At 37.3% G+C, this 16,080-nt stretch overlaps 2 protein-coding genes across 8 annotated transcripts in view; both read right to left on the bottom strand.

Moving 5' to 3' along the window:
• fng (Fringe glycosyltransferase) overlaps positions 1-4,994 on the bottom strand; it is a 30,737-nt gene extending 25,743 nt beyond the window's left edge. The window contains exons 1-4 of the mRNA XM_035862498.2: positions 4,002-4,994; positions 3,534-3,782; positions 1,553-1,601; positions 478-580 (exon numbers count right to left, since the gene is read on the bottom strand). Of these exons, the coding sequence (XP_035718391.2) occupies positions 478-580; positions 1,553-1,601; positions 3,534-3,782; positions 4,002-4,451 (851 nt within the window). The 5' untranslated portion in view covers positions 4,452-4,994. The remainder of the gene's footprint in view (positions 1-477; positions 581-1,552; positions 1,602-3,533; positions 3,783-4,001) is intronic.
• Positions 4,995-5,653: 659 nt separating this feature from the next.
• Positions 5,654-15,543, bottom strand: l(3)mbt (lethal (3) malignant brain tumor). Of its 7 annotated transcripts, none has more exons than XR_004837733.2 (18): positions 15,371-15,543; positions 11,828-12,032; positions 10,933-11,227; positions 10,559-10,798; positions 9,856-10,469; positions 9,455-9,617; positions 9,213-9,384; positions 8,929-9,112; positions 8,645-8,843; positions 8,326-8,543; positions 7,980-8,208; positions 7,694-7,883; positions 7,511-7,632; positions 7,043-7,430; positions 6,867-6,941; positions 6,367-6,679; positions 5,919-6,203; positions 5,654-5,842 (listed from the first exon to the last, which is right to left on the bottom strand). XR_004837733.2 is itself a non-coding variant. In XM_035862456.2 (18 exons), the coding sequence occupies exons 2-18, from the start codon at positions 12,274-12,276 to the stop codon at positions 6,078-6,080; spliced, it is 3,747 nt and encodes a 1,248-aa protein (XP_035718349.1). In that variant the 5' UTR covers positions 12,277-12,461; positions 12,565-13,459; the 3' UTR covers positions 5,654-6,077. The 7 variants fall into 7 exon arrangements, 6 of the variants coding, with proteins under 6 accessions (XP_035718349.1, XP_035718348.1, XP_035718351.1 ...); XM_035862456.2 differs by lacking the exon at positions 15,371-15,543 and adding exons at positions 12,263-12,461; positions 12,565-13,459 and having other exon boundaries at positions 5,654-6,203; XM_035862455.2 differs by having other exon boundaries at positions 5,654-6,203.
• Positions 15,544-16,080: the final 537 nt, after the last annotated feature.

The following is a 16,080-nucleotide window of genomic DNA, read 5'->3' as shown; positions in this document are numbered from 1 at the left end:
CGAGGATAAGTAGAATAATTAATTCGTATTAGCCTATTAAGCTATGCGGTACGCGTGCTCCGATCCGCTCTGGCGACGAATACGATCGACGACGATATTGACGCTCGAATTGGCTCGATTACGCGCTAATCTGCTTTTCTGTTAATCATTTCTACCTGTCGAATGGCTGTCTGAATATTTTTCACTTTGGCACGCGTATTAGGTGCGGACGGTATCTCATATTCATCGACTTGTACGTACTAATACAAGTAATATCTGGTTGAATCGATAAAACGTGTAAGCTCGATTAGAGTATGGGAGTAAATGAACAGGAAATAACGATTAGCGTCAACGACATCCAGTTAATCTTCCTACGCAGGACGACAACACGGCAAATGAAAAACGTTCGATGATAGGCGTTAGTAATCGAATTAATTGGACGCGTTTTATGCATAAACAAGCGTTGAGCTCATCGATCGCTTCAAATCGTTTACTTACTTTCGGCCGCTATCGAGAAATCTGTCAAACTCGACGGACATCTTGCAGCAAAGGGCTCGTCTATTGTGAGAGGACGAACACTTGGTGTCGATCATGTGACCATCTGAAATCATAGATTTTAAATTCAAGAGAATCCTCCAAATTCGTGATGCTTTTGGTGAAGGGGAAAAAAGAAATTAGGTAAGCTTATATTTGAAAACGACGAACGGAAGAACCGGACGAAAAATGTAATTGGAAGGAGTAATGAGGCAAACGCTTAAAGGAGCATGCTGCGCGTGCCGAGGTCAAATGTCGGACGATCCCCGAGGGCTCGCGTGCTTCTTCTTCCTTCTTCGATCCAATCACGACCTACCTTCGATTCTCTAGCACGTCATTATGAAAAAATGCACAAACGATCTTATAGGGCCTTGTTTTCAAGCGCTGAGTCAAATAATCGAATATCATAAATATATATGTAAAATAAAAGTAAATCTCTCTCTCTCTCTCTCTCTCTCTCTCTCTCTCTCTCTCTCTCTCTCTCTCAAACTATTTAAGATCGTGATTGTTTCCAACGACGATCGAGAACTCTTGAAATTTTCTACGTCTTCCTTAGGAGGCTCACGGCTTCTCTTCTCTTGTATCTTTCCTCTCGCCTCACCACCACAACCTCCTACTCCTCCTCCTCCTCCTCTTCGTCATCCATAGTCGCGTATCTGGCCTGAGGCTGCACTTACAGAATGCACGCAATGCCGGAACACGTCGCATGCACACATGCCGCTGGCCCGTCTATATCGCTTTAGCAAAATTTCTTCTCTCTTTCTTTTTTTTCTTTTTCTACCCTCCGGTTTCCATTTTACCATGGACACCGCGCATCCTTCTTCGCACTTTCGATACCGCTCCCTCGCATACCAACGAATTTGAACGTGCAAACGACCTAAACGTCGACGGAGAGTGTATCCCGAACGATGTCACGGCAAACACAGAACACGGTTCTAAAGTTAATATCGTCGAAGCCATTGTCATCCATACATTTTTTCCTTCGATCGATTTAAAGACAAGCTACCATTGCGATAAAAATTACTCGAAGAATACTCACTCGTTTGATTCTGAAAGTATGGATCCTCTCGATCGGTGAAAAACCATGTCTGTAACAAAGCAAAAAACAATATTTCTCTCGTGATATTATTCTTCGCTCCGAGACTTTGTTTTTTTTTTTTTCTTCGAGTTCGCGTCCTTACGATTACTACGAGAGAAACGTAAGATGAGTACACGTGTTAAAATGGACGCCTATTTTTAGTTCGAGCTCCCGTGGAGGGGCAGGCAGAGAGAGAGAGAGAGAGAGAGAGAGAGAGAGAGGGAGGGAGGGAGGGAGGGAGGGAGGGAGGGAGGGAGGGAGAGACAGGCGCTGACAAACAGACAGTAAAAGACGGAAGGCTGATGGTTCTCTAGAGGTCTAGGACATCCGACCAATTACGTGAGAGAAAAAGAGAGGGAAAAACGCATCGTCGAGCAGGCAGTTAAAATTTGGTCGACGATTTTCCTCGCTGGCGCCAATCGAGTTTAAACTAATTCGTCCGAAAGTATACCAACCAAGTATACCAACCGAGCGAAGAGAAGCGAGGAATAGTGCACGCACAGCAAAGTGCACGTTGCCGATCGTTTCTTCGTCGCGCATCAAGTGGCAGCCTTAAGCTGGCTGTTACCTCGAATTTCACTCGAGCTCCTCGGATTCCATTCGACTGCGGCCCATATTTATATACAGGGTGAACCATACAACTCGAACGCCTTTACATAGTTTTACCCACTTGCTCTGTGCGGCCGAAATTTAATGGGAAAAACGAAAAAAAAAGTTTATGCGCGTTCTATCTACGTTAGTATTATAAATAACTCTTCTAGTTAGAAGAGTTACGGTAGGAAAATTTGTCGCGTTATCAGTCGTAATGAGCGGGGCACTTTTCTAGTTGAAGAGGCGACGACGAATCTCATATTACGTTCTCGCGTTACGCGCTAAACGAAGGCTCTAATAGCAAAGACGATTCGAAGCAACCGAACCGTTCTCAAAGTTCGTCTCATTAAGAGCATGAAAGACAATTAAACGCGTCCTTGGTAAGCATTTAACAAAACTAGACTTCTTTTCTGTGGTATACGTTGAAATAATTAGAATTAGTAGGCCTTTTAACGCAAAAAAAAAAAAAAAAAAAAAAGAAAAAAATACGTAGACACGTCGAAGATAGAATTTTCAACGTAATTCTCGTAAACGTACAATAATAACGAGAACCTTCAACGATGTACAAGAGCTGGTAAATACAATAGACGTAATTCGTGGTAGAAAGGAAGGAAATAAGAAGACAAGGAAAAGGGCGTTTCGTTTCTTTTTCTCTTTTTCTCTTTCTCTCTCTCTCTCGTTGAAGATCTATGCGAGCTCTACCTCTCTAGGCAAGCTATCTCTAATGTTTTTCGCCCGTAAATCTCTCGAAAGCGTTCTCTCCCTTTCTCTTCGTTGTAGGATGTAAGAAGGGCTCGCGCCTGCCATCTCTCTAGGGTTAAGGACTATTCTAGGAAACGGCATGTAGCGGTAGAAAGCAAAGAGAAGCATTTACAATACGCGCAATTAGCCGTTCCGAGATAATATCGGCAAGTTCGTTCTTGCGTCGATTCTCGAGAAAGAAATCCCTCGCGTTTGACGCTCTCTTTCGTCCTTGCGTTCGTCCTTAATCGTTTACCTTATCGTTATTAACGATAGGTAAGGCAAATAAATACATAGTAACGAAATACGCGATCCGTTCAGAAGGCGGACGAACACGTGTACGAGTAAGAAGAGAGTTAGCCCAAAGAAAACTCGTGGGAAAATAAAATTTTCGTTGGCGAGATGAACGACAATTCCGCTCTTGTCCGCGTCTCCTCGAATCTGCGAATACGCTCGAGTAAGCGCGAGTACGCGCACAAAGTAACGTCTATTCCATGCCGAATATATTCGCGAGAAGAGACAAATTCCCAGGCTCTAAATACGTAAACGATAAACGCGCTTGGCTCCGTTCATAACGCGTCCGTCAACGTTGCAGCGCAACGATACGTACCTGATCCTTGGCAAATTGAAACCATGTGCCAATAATGGCCGGCAAACGAGAACGATGATAGTGCTTGGTAGTTTTAACGCTGATAAACACATCATCCAGATTCGTCGAGAAGGGTACCATCGTGGCCGTAGCGAGCGGTGGTGTCATAGCCGATCCTCCTTCGCCGATTACGATCCTTCTAGACGCTGCCGATACTTCGATCAACGGCTCGTTTCTACCATTAACCTCGCTGCTCATCTCTTCGATCCACTGCAAAGAACAAAACAATGGGAGCATTGATTGCTATCGAATCGAATCGAAATGTTACTGCGCCGTGCGCTTCGTTCGTTAGCTTTTTGCATTCTTCTTTTTCTTTTTTTTTCTTTTCTTTTTTAGCACCTCGTCTTTACCTTTCTACAAAAGGGGCATCTCGAGGAGAATATCTCGCGCGATAATAAAGAACAAAAGAATGATCGATCGTATCCTAACCTGACGAGGTGCCACTGCCTGATATAGGAGAATGGTGACATAGGCGGTAGCAAGTACGAGGGCCAAAGCCTGCAGGCCTCGTCTCGTTGGCACGGCACGAGGCATCCTCGCATCAACGATATGGCTTTTGCGCACCTCGTACTTGGAAGAATAACGAGCTTGCGAGGAACCACCGGCGCCCTCACCACCCCCGTCACCGGCTACCTCCAAGCTCCCTTTTTCCTCGGCCCCCTGCTGCTTCGCCGGCTCTCCCTCGCCCTCCCCCTCCTCCTCCTCCTCCTCCTCCTCCTCCTCCTCCTCCTCCTCCTCCTCCTCCTCCTCCTCCTCCTCCTCCTCCACCAACACTTCGACGATGCTCCTCCTTCGGTCCCTCGCGTCGTTCCTCAACGACAAACACCAGCCCGCATGACGCTCCTCCTTTCGTCCCGTCGACGAAAGCACGCAGGACATAACACACTTTGAAAAAGATCACCTCTTCCTCTCTTTCTATCTTCCACCTTTGTCGTCCTCGTCCTCGCCGTGAAACTTCCCATTATCTTATCTCGTCACCGCCATCTCCTCTTTCGCTGCTTCGAAGGTACCACCGACGACGTTTTCTTTTTCTTTTTTTTCTCTCTCTCTATCTCTCTAAAAATACCGGCGCAACAGCTTCGAAGTAAAACCATTCGATCAATCTGCGTCTACATTTCGATCGAACTTGACCAATTTTTTACTACTCGATCGGCGTCTTTTGGCTCATGTTAGAACCAATAAATATACAACGATATACACTTTCTCTTATTTCCTACTTCCTCCGTTAATATTTCGTCGAGATAAACGCATTGCGTCTTTTCGTAAGAAGCTCGGGAACGATCGCAAATAATAATAAAATTCGAAAGAGACGACGATATACCGAACGCAAGAATCAATCGCGTGTACGTTCACGCGGACGACGAGTCCTCGACTGAAACACATGGACGGCCGTCCGTCCCCGTGGCTACGCCGTAAACATCCCCTTGCCTGCCACTTGCCGGCCGGCTCGCCGTCGCCATGGGGGAGGGGGTAACATTGGAGGGGCAGAGGCGCGCGACCGCAACGCTATTATAACAACCTGCCGAGCGTTAATCGTGCAAATGGGGTTACGCGTATCCTCCCTACAATCGGTATACCGATTTTTAACAAATTTTCATAATTTTAATTTTTATATCGTAGCAGCCTTGTATCACGAAAAATGATGGACAATAGCAATAACGAGTGATAACTTAAATACGCCATTATTACATCATTTTCCTTTAATATCTTATGATATACGCTTATGAACGCAAACGATCGATCGTTAAGAATTCGGTAATCGATTTTAATTCATCGATAGGTATACCGTTCACGTTATAAAAAAAAAAAAAATATCATATAGGCATATTTTAGTAACGTTGTACTAGGCATGATACCACAAGGTCGATAGTGCTGCCATCGAACTACCGAGCTTCGAACAAAATGCACAATTGTTCTGCCGTATGTTTCGAACGATTGCCGATAACATCGCACTCTGTTATCCACAATTTCGAAGGAGACTTAAAAAAGTAACGAGAGAAAAAAAATGGGACCATTATAACTGGAAATCAGAAAAATAAGAATCAATGATTTAAACAGTCTCTTTCTTATTACAATAATTAATTATTAAGATGATTATATTTACATTTGTACATGATCGAATTCACTTGATAATATACGAAAAAATTATAATGGACAATTGTAAGTACTTGTCATGCGTAGATATCTGAACTATATTATAATGACTCGATGCGATCATCGATCCAAATCGCAAGAGTAAAATTTTTCCCATCGCACGATTGATATTTGACCTTTCGTATAATTTGTAAAAAAAATTAATTCGAAATTTGAAATAAATATATACCAATTACAAAGAAAATCACGAACCTAAGAAATTTCCGTTCCCTTAGAAATTTCTGACAACCTCATTAATAAATAATTAATTTCATTTTAATAACAACTTTTCCCCTTAAACTTTATTTCTCCTCTTCTCTTGTGGGAAATACTTTCGTCGTCGTTTCGTTGATTTTCTTTTCAACAAAATATTCACGTGGCCCTCCGACGTAATAAAACTATACTGTTATAAAGCTTTATTGCTGGTCCTAAGCGTAAACCTAATAGCGATACTAAATCTTCTTGCGTGAGCATTAAAAATGCTTCTCCGTCAATATTCTACAAAAAAAAGAAAAGAAAGAAAAAAAATTAAAAAAAAAAAAAAAAAAAAAAGAAAAAAAGAAGAAGAAAAGAAAAAGAAAGGAAAATACAAATACATTTCAGTAAAAATAAGAATTAAACGGAATTTAGAGTCGTTCATAAGATATTTGATAAAACTTACGTGTTTCCTGAAAATATTACCGATTTCCTTGCAATTAGGTACGCTTTGAATAAATTTAATCACCTCCTCGTTGGACCAACGACGAGGATTTGTATTTTGCTTCGATACAACTCTATTTAAAGCGTTACTATGTTTTGCCCATATGTGCGGTGCGTCTGGTAGCGGATTGTAACCAGGATTATAAACAGATTGATATAATTCTGTACGCAATTGTTTATCTGGCATATTGGCAGCATATGGAATGGCAGTCAGAACCGCGTCACTGTACGTCGAATTTGAAATGGTATATAATGGATCATCGGAAATTGGCCGTCTACAAACAAAATGACGAATAATTTACTTTCAAAGTATTATATATATATATATATATATATATATATATATATATATATATATATATATATATATATATATATATATATATATATATATATATATATATACATTGACTAAGAGAATAATATAATGGATGATTTCGCACAATGAAATTTATAACGAACCTTTTCTTTCGTTTTCTCGAAATCTCATCGTCGTCCGTTTGTCCGTCACTGTGATGATTTTTCGACTTGCTCGATCTGTTAAAAAAAAAAAAAATATATGTACGACATAAGTACATATTCATGGTAATCGCATGAAGCACTCGTTTCGGAATCAAAAACGAACGCAAAATATTTACCTTTCAGAATTTTCCGACTTGTCATTTTTATCAGATTCTCCATCCTCTTGTTTGACATCTTTTTCAGTCTTCAACAAGCGTTCTTCGGAGGATGAAAGTTTCTCCATTTTTTCCGTCTTTTCCACTTTTTCAGACTTTTCAAACTTATCCGTTTTCAATTTATCAATCTTGTCGACTTTTAATTTTTCCTGCGATTCTTCGTCGAAATCGCAGGTCTCGTGTTTTATATTCAATCTATCGGACACTTGCCTAACTTTATGCAAATTTTGAGGTGAATATGGACAACCAGACGCTGAATTATGGGTGGCAAATTTAGGACCCTTTACGTGTCCTATACCACGACACCCATATGTACCACATTCTGGCCTATCGTTTAAATTATCCGGCGCTGTTAAAACGACGAAGAATTATAATATAAATTTTAAGCTGCTATTCGACTAATTACGCTAAGAAAATTATTTATCTTACTTAATGGTGCTTCTAATGGATGTCCAGTTTTTAGACACCATCCCATCGGATGTATATCCGCAGAATCATCATCGATCCAATAAGCGTGATTTTCTGGCCATCCATCGAAACGTATTTTCAACCTAGAAACATAAAGCATTGTATCAACGTTCCTTTCATCAAATAAACATATTTCATACTAACATGTGATCCTTCACATCCTCGACAGTGGCTACTCTAATAAGTTGAGGAACTCTTTTGTCCACTACTTCCAATTTCATACCGCGCTTAAATCCACAAGGTGGTCGTTGTTTAAAAGCTCTAGCTGGTGCTGCCATTGAATGAGTTTCTCTTAGATAAGTGTCCCATGTAAAGGACTTCGGATCTTTATAATCTAAAAAAAAATATCGCTTGCTTATTACTTTGCATTATCTTTATCGCGGATAAGCTCGAAAAAACATACGAGTGTGTATACGTTATGGATACGTACTGTTGGGCGGAGTAAGACTATGGCCATTATGATGACACCATCCGACGGGATGAATGTACGGAGAACTCGCATCCGCCCAATAATCATATACCTCGTCCCAGGAATCAAAATGGACTAAAATCCGAGAATCCATTAAACACGCTATACTAGCTACGCAAACTAAAGACGAGTGTTTACGATCGACTGCTTCCAGCTTCATACCCACGCGAAATCCAGTTGGAAAAACGGACTAAAATCCATTGAAGTATTTTTTTTATTAGTACATTTTGTGTTTCGACTATTCCAAAAACAAGAAAACAAGAGAAAAAAAAAAAAAAAAAAAAAAAAGAAAACTGATGATACTTACACTTTTATTGGAAAATACATTTTTTGGAACTGCAGGAGCTTTACAAATTTTAAGATAGGCGTTCCAATTGAAATTATTGGGTACATAACCCTTCGGTGGATCCAAACGATGTCCATTTTTCTCGGACCATCCAACTGGAAAGATATCCATGCTATCCGCGTTCACCCAAAAATCATAATTCTCTGGATAACCATCGAAATGCAAACGTATCCTATAGCCTGCAAAAATGACGTAAGATTGATTAAATTATAACCGAGTGGAGAAAATTAAAAAGTAAAAATTAAATCGTTCTTCGATTAAAAACGCGTTGATCACTTGCCTACAACTTCGACTACCGTAAGGACGCAATAGCGGGATGGATGTTCAGGATCTATTCCCTCTAACTTCATTCCGACTTTAAAATTATTTTTGCCATATGGAAATGGATCCTTAAATAGTTTAACGGGTGCAGGCTTGGCTTTACAATGTTCGAGATATTTAGGCCAAGAGAAACCAAGTTTCCCAGTTTGCCACGGAAACTATATATGAAAAATGATCAAATCATTAAAACCCGACGATTTAGCGCAAAAGGAAATCCTTTATTTAATATGTGTTTTATCTTACCTTAGATTCGGAGGAATCTATTCCCTGACATTCGTCGTCTATCCCTCCGATGGTGTCCTTAGTATCCTCATCCGTCTCAGACTTTACTTTCTCCTGCAATTTTTCATCAAATTTTTCTTCCGTTTCTTTTGCTTGCTGTTGTTCTTGTAACAATCTTTTTCGTTTTCGCTTTACGCGCAAATCTCTAAAAAAAAAAACACACACACACACACACATACAGGAAAAATCAAAGGAATAACGTTCAATGTATGAAAAGAAAGAAAATAAGCCGACCTAACACATACTTTAAATCTTTCTCTTTTCGTATTGAAGGCTGCTTCTTAGATTCTATTATCTCCGTACACGAGGGACTGCAAGAGATTGGACTTTCAAATTCTGCAGCTAGGCCATAACAACCACAACCCTCGCAGTGATAGACGGTATCGGCGGACACGGCTCTAGTTTTCCGATCTTCGGCTGTTCAACGATTTAATCCTTTGGTAAATTGTATCTATCACTGTAATAAGATCCCTTTTCTCCTACTTACCCTTTTTCTCGTTAATTGCGTTGTTGGTCATAACGAGACTGGATTTGGAAGAATTCTGCATTAGGCATACGTTTTCCTTATCGCCAATATTTCCATCTTTACTCTGCTTACTTGTTTCATCCTCTTCGACGACTTCCATAATCCCAAATTCATTCATACAAAACTGCAGACACAACAAGTACACATTATGTGTATATATATATATATATATATATATATATATATATATATATATTATACCGAAAGTTAAGATTGAAATTTGACAAAGCCTAGGATTTACTTAATACTTCATACTAAACTCAATAATAAAATGATTTTTCTTTCGCCATTTGCAAAGATATTTTTTCAACGAATGGAAAGTAGATTGGTAAATTCGTTACCGTTTCGTTTCTATGAATTACCTTTAATGTACTTCCTGGTAAGGTACCTACGCCATCTTTCCAATCTAATGCTTTAGCAGCATCAAAATTGGAATCATTTTGCTGAGAAACATTGAAGTGATCCTTCATATCTTCGTGATTAATTTTCATTTCATTTTTATTCTCCGACATAGGCTCAACTGTACAACTCGTAGGGGTTTTAATTATTTCTATTTTTATGTCATCGTCTACGCTCGTATTTAATTTCATTGATTTGTCTTCGCTAGGAATTACTTTAATCAAAGTAATGTCATCATCGTTTTGCACTTTTTTATCTTTATCCTGTTCAGACTCAGGACTACTGAGCGAATAAGTAACATCAGCCATAGTCTCTTGCGAAGGCTTTTGTTTCTTTAATCGCTTTTCACTAGAACCTCTTAAAATATTACTTATTGTTTTTTTTCTTTTTTCCGGCATCGTAGTATCGTCCTTTTTAGGTATAGGCGTAATAACCGCCGAATCCGGATTTTCCGTAATCTTTATACTATCCGTAGAATTATTGTTTCCTTTATTCGCACTTAATAAACTCATTTTTGCTATTGGATGCAATGGTGGAGGATGTGTAGTTGAGTTTGTTGTTTTGGATTCCCTTAAAACTGAAATATGAAATAAAATGAAAAGGTATTAATTTTTCCTTTATTCCATCATTACCATTATTATCATGGTATATATGGGAATGTGTTACCTGTAATCGTTCCCTTACTGTCTGTACTGATTTGGCCGTTATTGATCTTCAAATTAAACATGCTCGATTTGGCAGGTCCGCTTTGTTGGGGAATGCTAACAGGTAATAACAAATTCGTCATATGTTTAGGTGGTTGACTTTGCGAGCCAGCAGTCGTACTTGTCGATGTCTGTGCCAATTGCGATATAACTGGGGCGATAACTAGCTTTGGCTTAGTTATTTGAGTAGTCGTTAAGGCTCCTGTTTTAACAAAGTTCAAATTACATCCTTCCTCACAATTCACTCAGCTAATTCTTACAGAGAAATAAACATTTATAAAACTTAGATAGCACTTACGGTATATAAAACTGTGACAATATTAAATAAATAATTACCTGCTGGGATTACAACAGATTCGCGCGATTTATTTGGCTTAATAAGAGTCCCAAGGTACGCAAATGTATGCTTTCCCGATTGAGGATTCGTCTGATTACCCTGAGAAGTATTCAAGGGTACTATCTGTGCGGTAGACGTATTTGATTTTCTAAGTAATATGTGTTTCTGTCCTTGCGCAGCATTTGTTGTATTAACTGTATTAACTGGACGATGAATTACAATGTGTTGCTTATTTTGAGAAGTGGTAACCTGACCTGGCCCTTGTATAAATACTTTATTTTGTCCGGTAACAATCTGAAATATATTAAAAATTGCGTGTCAAAGATATTATATTCTTAAAGATATTACATAGCCCATATTATATCCTTCTATCAGAGAATTTTAATATTAATACAATTTTAATATTAAAACATCTCTTATGAGTAGTAACTAAACTATACAGGTAGCGCAAAATGAGAGAAATTATTCGATTAATAGCTGCATTTTTCTCCTTTCAATTTATTCAACAAACAACTAAATCAATATTTATTGTGGTGAGAAGCTAGCTTTCCTATAGGCATGGAAATTAAAATAAGACTTCAAAGTCTGCCATGCTTATGCGAGCTTGCATATTAATATATTTTCACAATTTATTAATTTCTATTACTTTTTATATCGCAAAAATGTAATAGAGTCAAAAGAAAAATTCTAGACCGCAATATATATATATATATATATATATATATATATATATATATATATATATATGCAATTTGCAGAGGTCTACGAATTAAACGAGTAACACTCATTGCGTTGGTTTACTTATGTAATAAAACAAATTAAAATACTAAAGCTGAAATAATAAAATGATAATTTTTAATGAAATATAAATTAATATGAGGTGTAAAGAATTACCTGATTATTGACAGGATTAATAATGGCAGCAAGTTGAGTAGCAGTAGGTGAAACAAGCGTCTGATTTGCAGCTGTTGTCTGGCCAGAACGCATTTTGCCCTGTTGAATGTATAATAGAGGCATAACTGGAGTAGTAGAATCGTCCAATTGCGATTCTGTTATACTATTATCATCTATGTCGTCAACTACTATTTCTTCGTCCATTCTGTAAACAACGGAAAATGTATAAAAAAAATATTACAAACGAACAGATCTTTCATGGATAAGAAACATTTTTTATATATACACACATATATATATATATATATATATATATATATATATATATATGTATATACATACATATATATATATATATATATTTATATATATTTATATTTATGTATGTTGATCAGATTTAGAATCCACTATTAACATGTATATTATATTAATCACCTTAAATATTTCATTGTTAATCATGTTTGGTAATGAGAAAATGATAGTCAAGCGATGGACACAAATTACCAATAAAAGTTTCTAGAGAAACAAGCAGAATTAATAACACCCTCTCATTGATATTAATCGTTTACTCGTCCAATAATTATTTATAGACACGTCTTCGGGCACGAAAGAGTTAAGAAAAACAGGAAAATGACTGTAGAAATGAGATTGAATAATTAAAAAGTAAAATAAAATAAAATAACAATTAAAATTGATAGCATGCGTATTGCATGGCATGTATTGCAAATGTGGCATACCTCCTAATAAGTCGTTCCTATAAGGAAATTCAATTTTTCCTAGTTACATAATTTTCCAATTAATTGCGTTAGAACGGATATGTAATAAGTTTCGTATTTTTAAGGAGTAACTATAGTTAAACTGCACTCTGCACTTAATTCACAAAATCGTTCTTCCGACAATATTACATGACTGGGCGTCGGATCTAGCAAGTAAAGCAATTTGAAACACGCGCCCCCAGTTATTATTGCCGAGAGCACAGTTACGTTTCTTTCACACTTTGAAATATCGCAAATATTTAAAAAATAAATTTTCTTCCCGTGTCTGCGGTGATACTTATAAACCACGATTAACGTACCACCGTGATTCCTGCGCCAAGTATGCCTTCATTCAAATACTTTTGCAAATCGTCCGTCGCGTATCATGAGCGAGTCTCTCAACAGTACAGCCCGCACGTACGTATGCACGACGCACACTTTTCACTGGTATAACGAAAGAACGAAAGGATCGACCGAGAGATATCCCTTCGCGACAAAAGATCTTATCTTTCTAAAATGATTTTTTCTCTGGATAGAATCGAGAAGGAAGTTATCGCACAAACCACGGTTTTTAACGAAAACCCCGCACCTATCTTTTAAGCATTCGAGCTTTGGTCCTCTCTACGCTACAGCGCTATATCCTCATAGGCTCGAAGCATAGTAGCAACGGCGCGGCAAGCCATGCGAACCTAACCTATCGCGACGCAAATAAGGTATGACGCTCCGACGGTAATAACCAATCGAACAACTTTTCTAACTCCTCCTCATCCTCTACTCCCACCTCTTCCCTGACCAACGCACACCACATATATTTACTGCAAGTGAAAGCAATTTTCAAGTAAAGTTCTGAATCCATTTGCTCGATGATCGATGATCGACAACGGCTCCTCCACAATTCGATAATTTCGTCGATATTATTAAATATTTGATAATTCCCTTGGACCGATTAGAAGACAGGACGACATTTTCAAATATACCTTATGCCATAAATTCATTATTCTTTTCCCACGAATCTATCATTTCCACTTGTTATTCGACTCGCTCTATTCGATATTGAACATTTTTTGTCTTTCTTCATTTATTCGAATAACAAAGCATAATAAATAAATTGGAAAAATTATGCTTGTCCCATCAAAATTATATCTTCAATCTATTTGTTCGAAACCATTACTAGATCCAGTTATTATTTCGCCGTTATCAATGAATTATAACAAATTAACAAGACGATCCGTTTCTTGACATACTGCACTTTTACAACTTTATGTTAGTACATACGTATCCGTCCATTCCTATAAAAATAATTCATGAAATAATACATTTTAACAATATATTTATAAAGCGATGTAAACGAGTATAAACAGACGTAACATTTCTTATCGACGTGATTCGATTGGTTAACCATACCCTACGTTTATCGAAAAAAAATTCTACTTTCTTCGAACTCTCGTGCCTTTAAGAAGCTTCTCTGTCAATGTATAGCAGATTCTAACGATCAATATTTTCCTTCGAAACCTATAATCACACTACGAGTAAATTCTCTTCGAGTAAATAAGAAAAATCGAGCTTGTGAAGATGATTTATGAGTATCGATGAAATTTATATTTTCTATGCGGCGAACTTTTCTCTAATAACCTCCAAAATGTGCGTTCGGCATCATGAATAAGAATGCATCTATCGATTATGAGGAACACGCTGTAACCCCTATCGATAGTTGAGAATATCGCATGCACGTGACTATATATTATTCCATTTTAACGATTTCAAGTAAAAATAACATATATTAAGATGTGACACAACGATCGAGTTACTTTTGAAAATGTAAAAACGCAGAACAATCGAGATAAGTCAAATCGAGGTAAGAAAAGTATCGAAAAGTACTATTGCGGAATGGTACAAATTTATACGATAAACATAATATATATGCGTACACGTACGTACACGCACATGACTCAAGCACGCACTTACGCACGCATGTACGCACGCACTTACGCACGCATGCACGCACGCACGTACACACGTGTGCACATGCATGCCATCACGGACACACATGCACGCACGTATGCACGTGTGCATATATATATATATATATATATATATATATATATTTATACATCTTAGCCGCCTTAGCAAAAAATAAATTCTTTAATCACGCTATGTCGTTAAAAATGTTACAATTCGTGAAAGGAAGAAACATTTATACATTTTCACGCGAATTTAAGAAAATTTCTTTAAGGCTACATCTTTTATGTATATATATATATATATATATATATATATACACATGATATAACAAACTTGTGATTTATTACAAAAGAAATGTTCGATAAGTCATTAATGAATAATCGATTGCAATAGTTGCAATGTTGTAAACTCATGGTTACGATCGTGCATGCATGGACGCTGTTGAAAACAAAAAATAGGTGCAAACACAAAGTACTATCGTTAAAGATGCAGAATAAAAAAATAATACTAGCAAACACGAGCATGCATGCTTTCTTTTTTTCCTCGTTATACGATAGTTTAATAATTATTTGTACTTTACAAAGCTCAATGTGCAAAGTTACGCTAAGCTTTATACACGCATGTACATACATATATACTTACGAGAGTAAACGAATGTTGACCTAACGAATCCAGCCGAAAATTTAACGTTGTATTTGACAATGCTTACGTTTCACTTAATTTCAATGAACTCGACTGAATGCTCGATATCTCATAATCATAGAGCAACGTTTTACACTATAACGACACGTTACAGATGTAAGAAATTATATGATTATAAACTCACGTTTTAAAGTTGTCAGTCGCCATCATCTGAGAGAAGGAACGATATTATTTCGAAAGCGCATGCGCATCAACCCATGTTGCTTCTGCTACGAAGGTTCGTTCACATTTGTACGAGTTACCATCCACGGAGATGTAAAACAACAAGATCATTTGTCTGTATTTTATTTTTCTGTTAAATATCTGTCAAATCCTGACATGTATTACCTTAATTAGAATTTTATTCGCGCAAAATAAACTGATCTACAATTCGTTCGCATTAAAAGTATCTTCGTCTTTTGCCAACTTTTTATAAGATCATCGACTGACGTTCAAGATCCATGCATTGATATATAACATTTTGAAAAAAAAAAAAAAAAGAAAAAAAGAAAAGAAGAAAAAAGAAAACAAAAAATTGAAATTAGAAACAAAATCACATGTATTACCTTCAATGAATACGTACTATAATATTATATCGATTTTCCTTTTGTTATTCTAACGTTGTAAAAGTCAATAAAAGTAAAGAGGAACTTTTGTCAAGTATATTATCTCTCTATATCGACACGAATCCGATAAAAATTGTGTATGCGCGCGATTGAAACAATCCTGGTAGTATTTTATTTTATAAAGAAAAGAAAAAAAAAGAGAGAGAGAGAAAAAATACACCCAGATATGTAGATATGTACAGTATATAAATATCGACCTTCAAATGCGTGCGCTTTTCAAATTTATCGA

The sequence above is a fragment of the Vespa mandarinia genome, chromosome 9 (genome assembly GCF_050613455.1).
Source record: "Vespa mandarinia isolate Hongniang chromosome 9, ASM5061345v1, whole genome shotgun sequence".
Taxonomy (NCBI): domain Eukaryota; kingdom Metazoa; phylum Arthropoda; class Insecta; order Hymenoptera; family Vespidae; genus Vespa; species Vespa mandarinia.
This window is presented reverse-complemented; position numbering and strand designations above follow the sequence as displayed.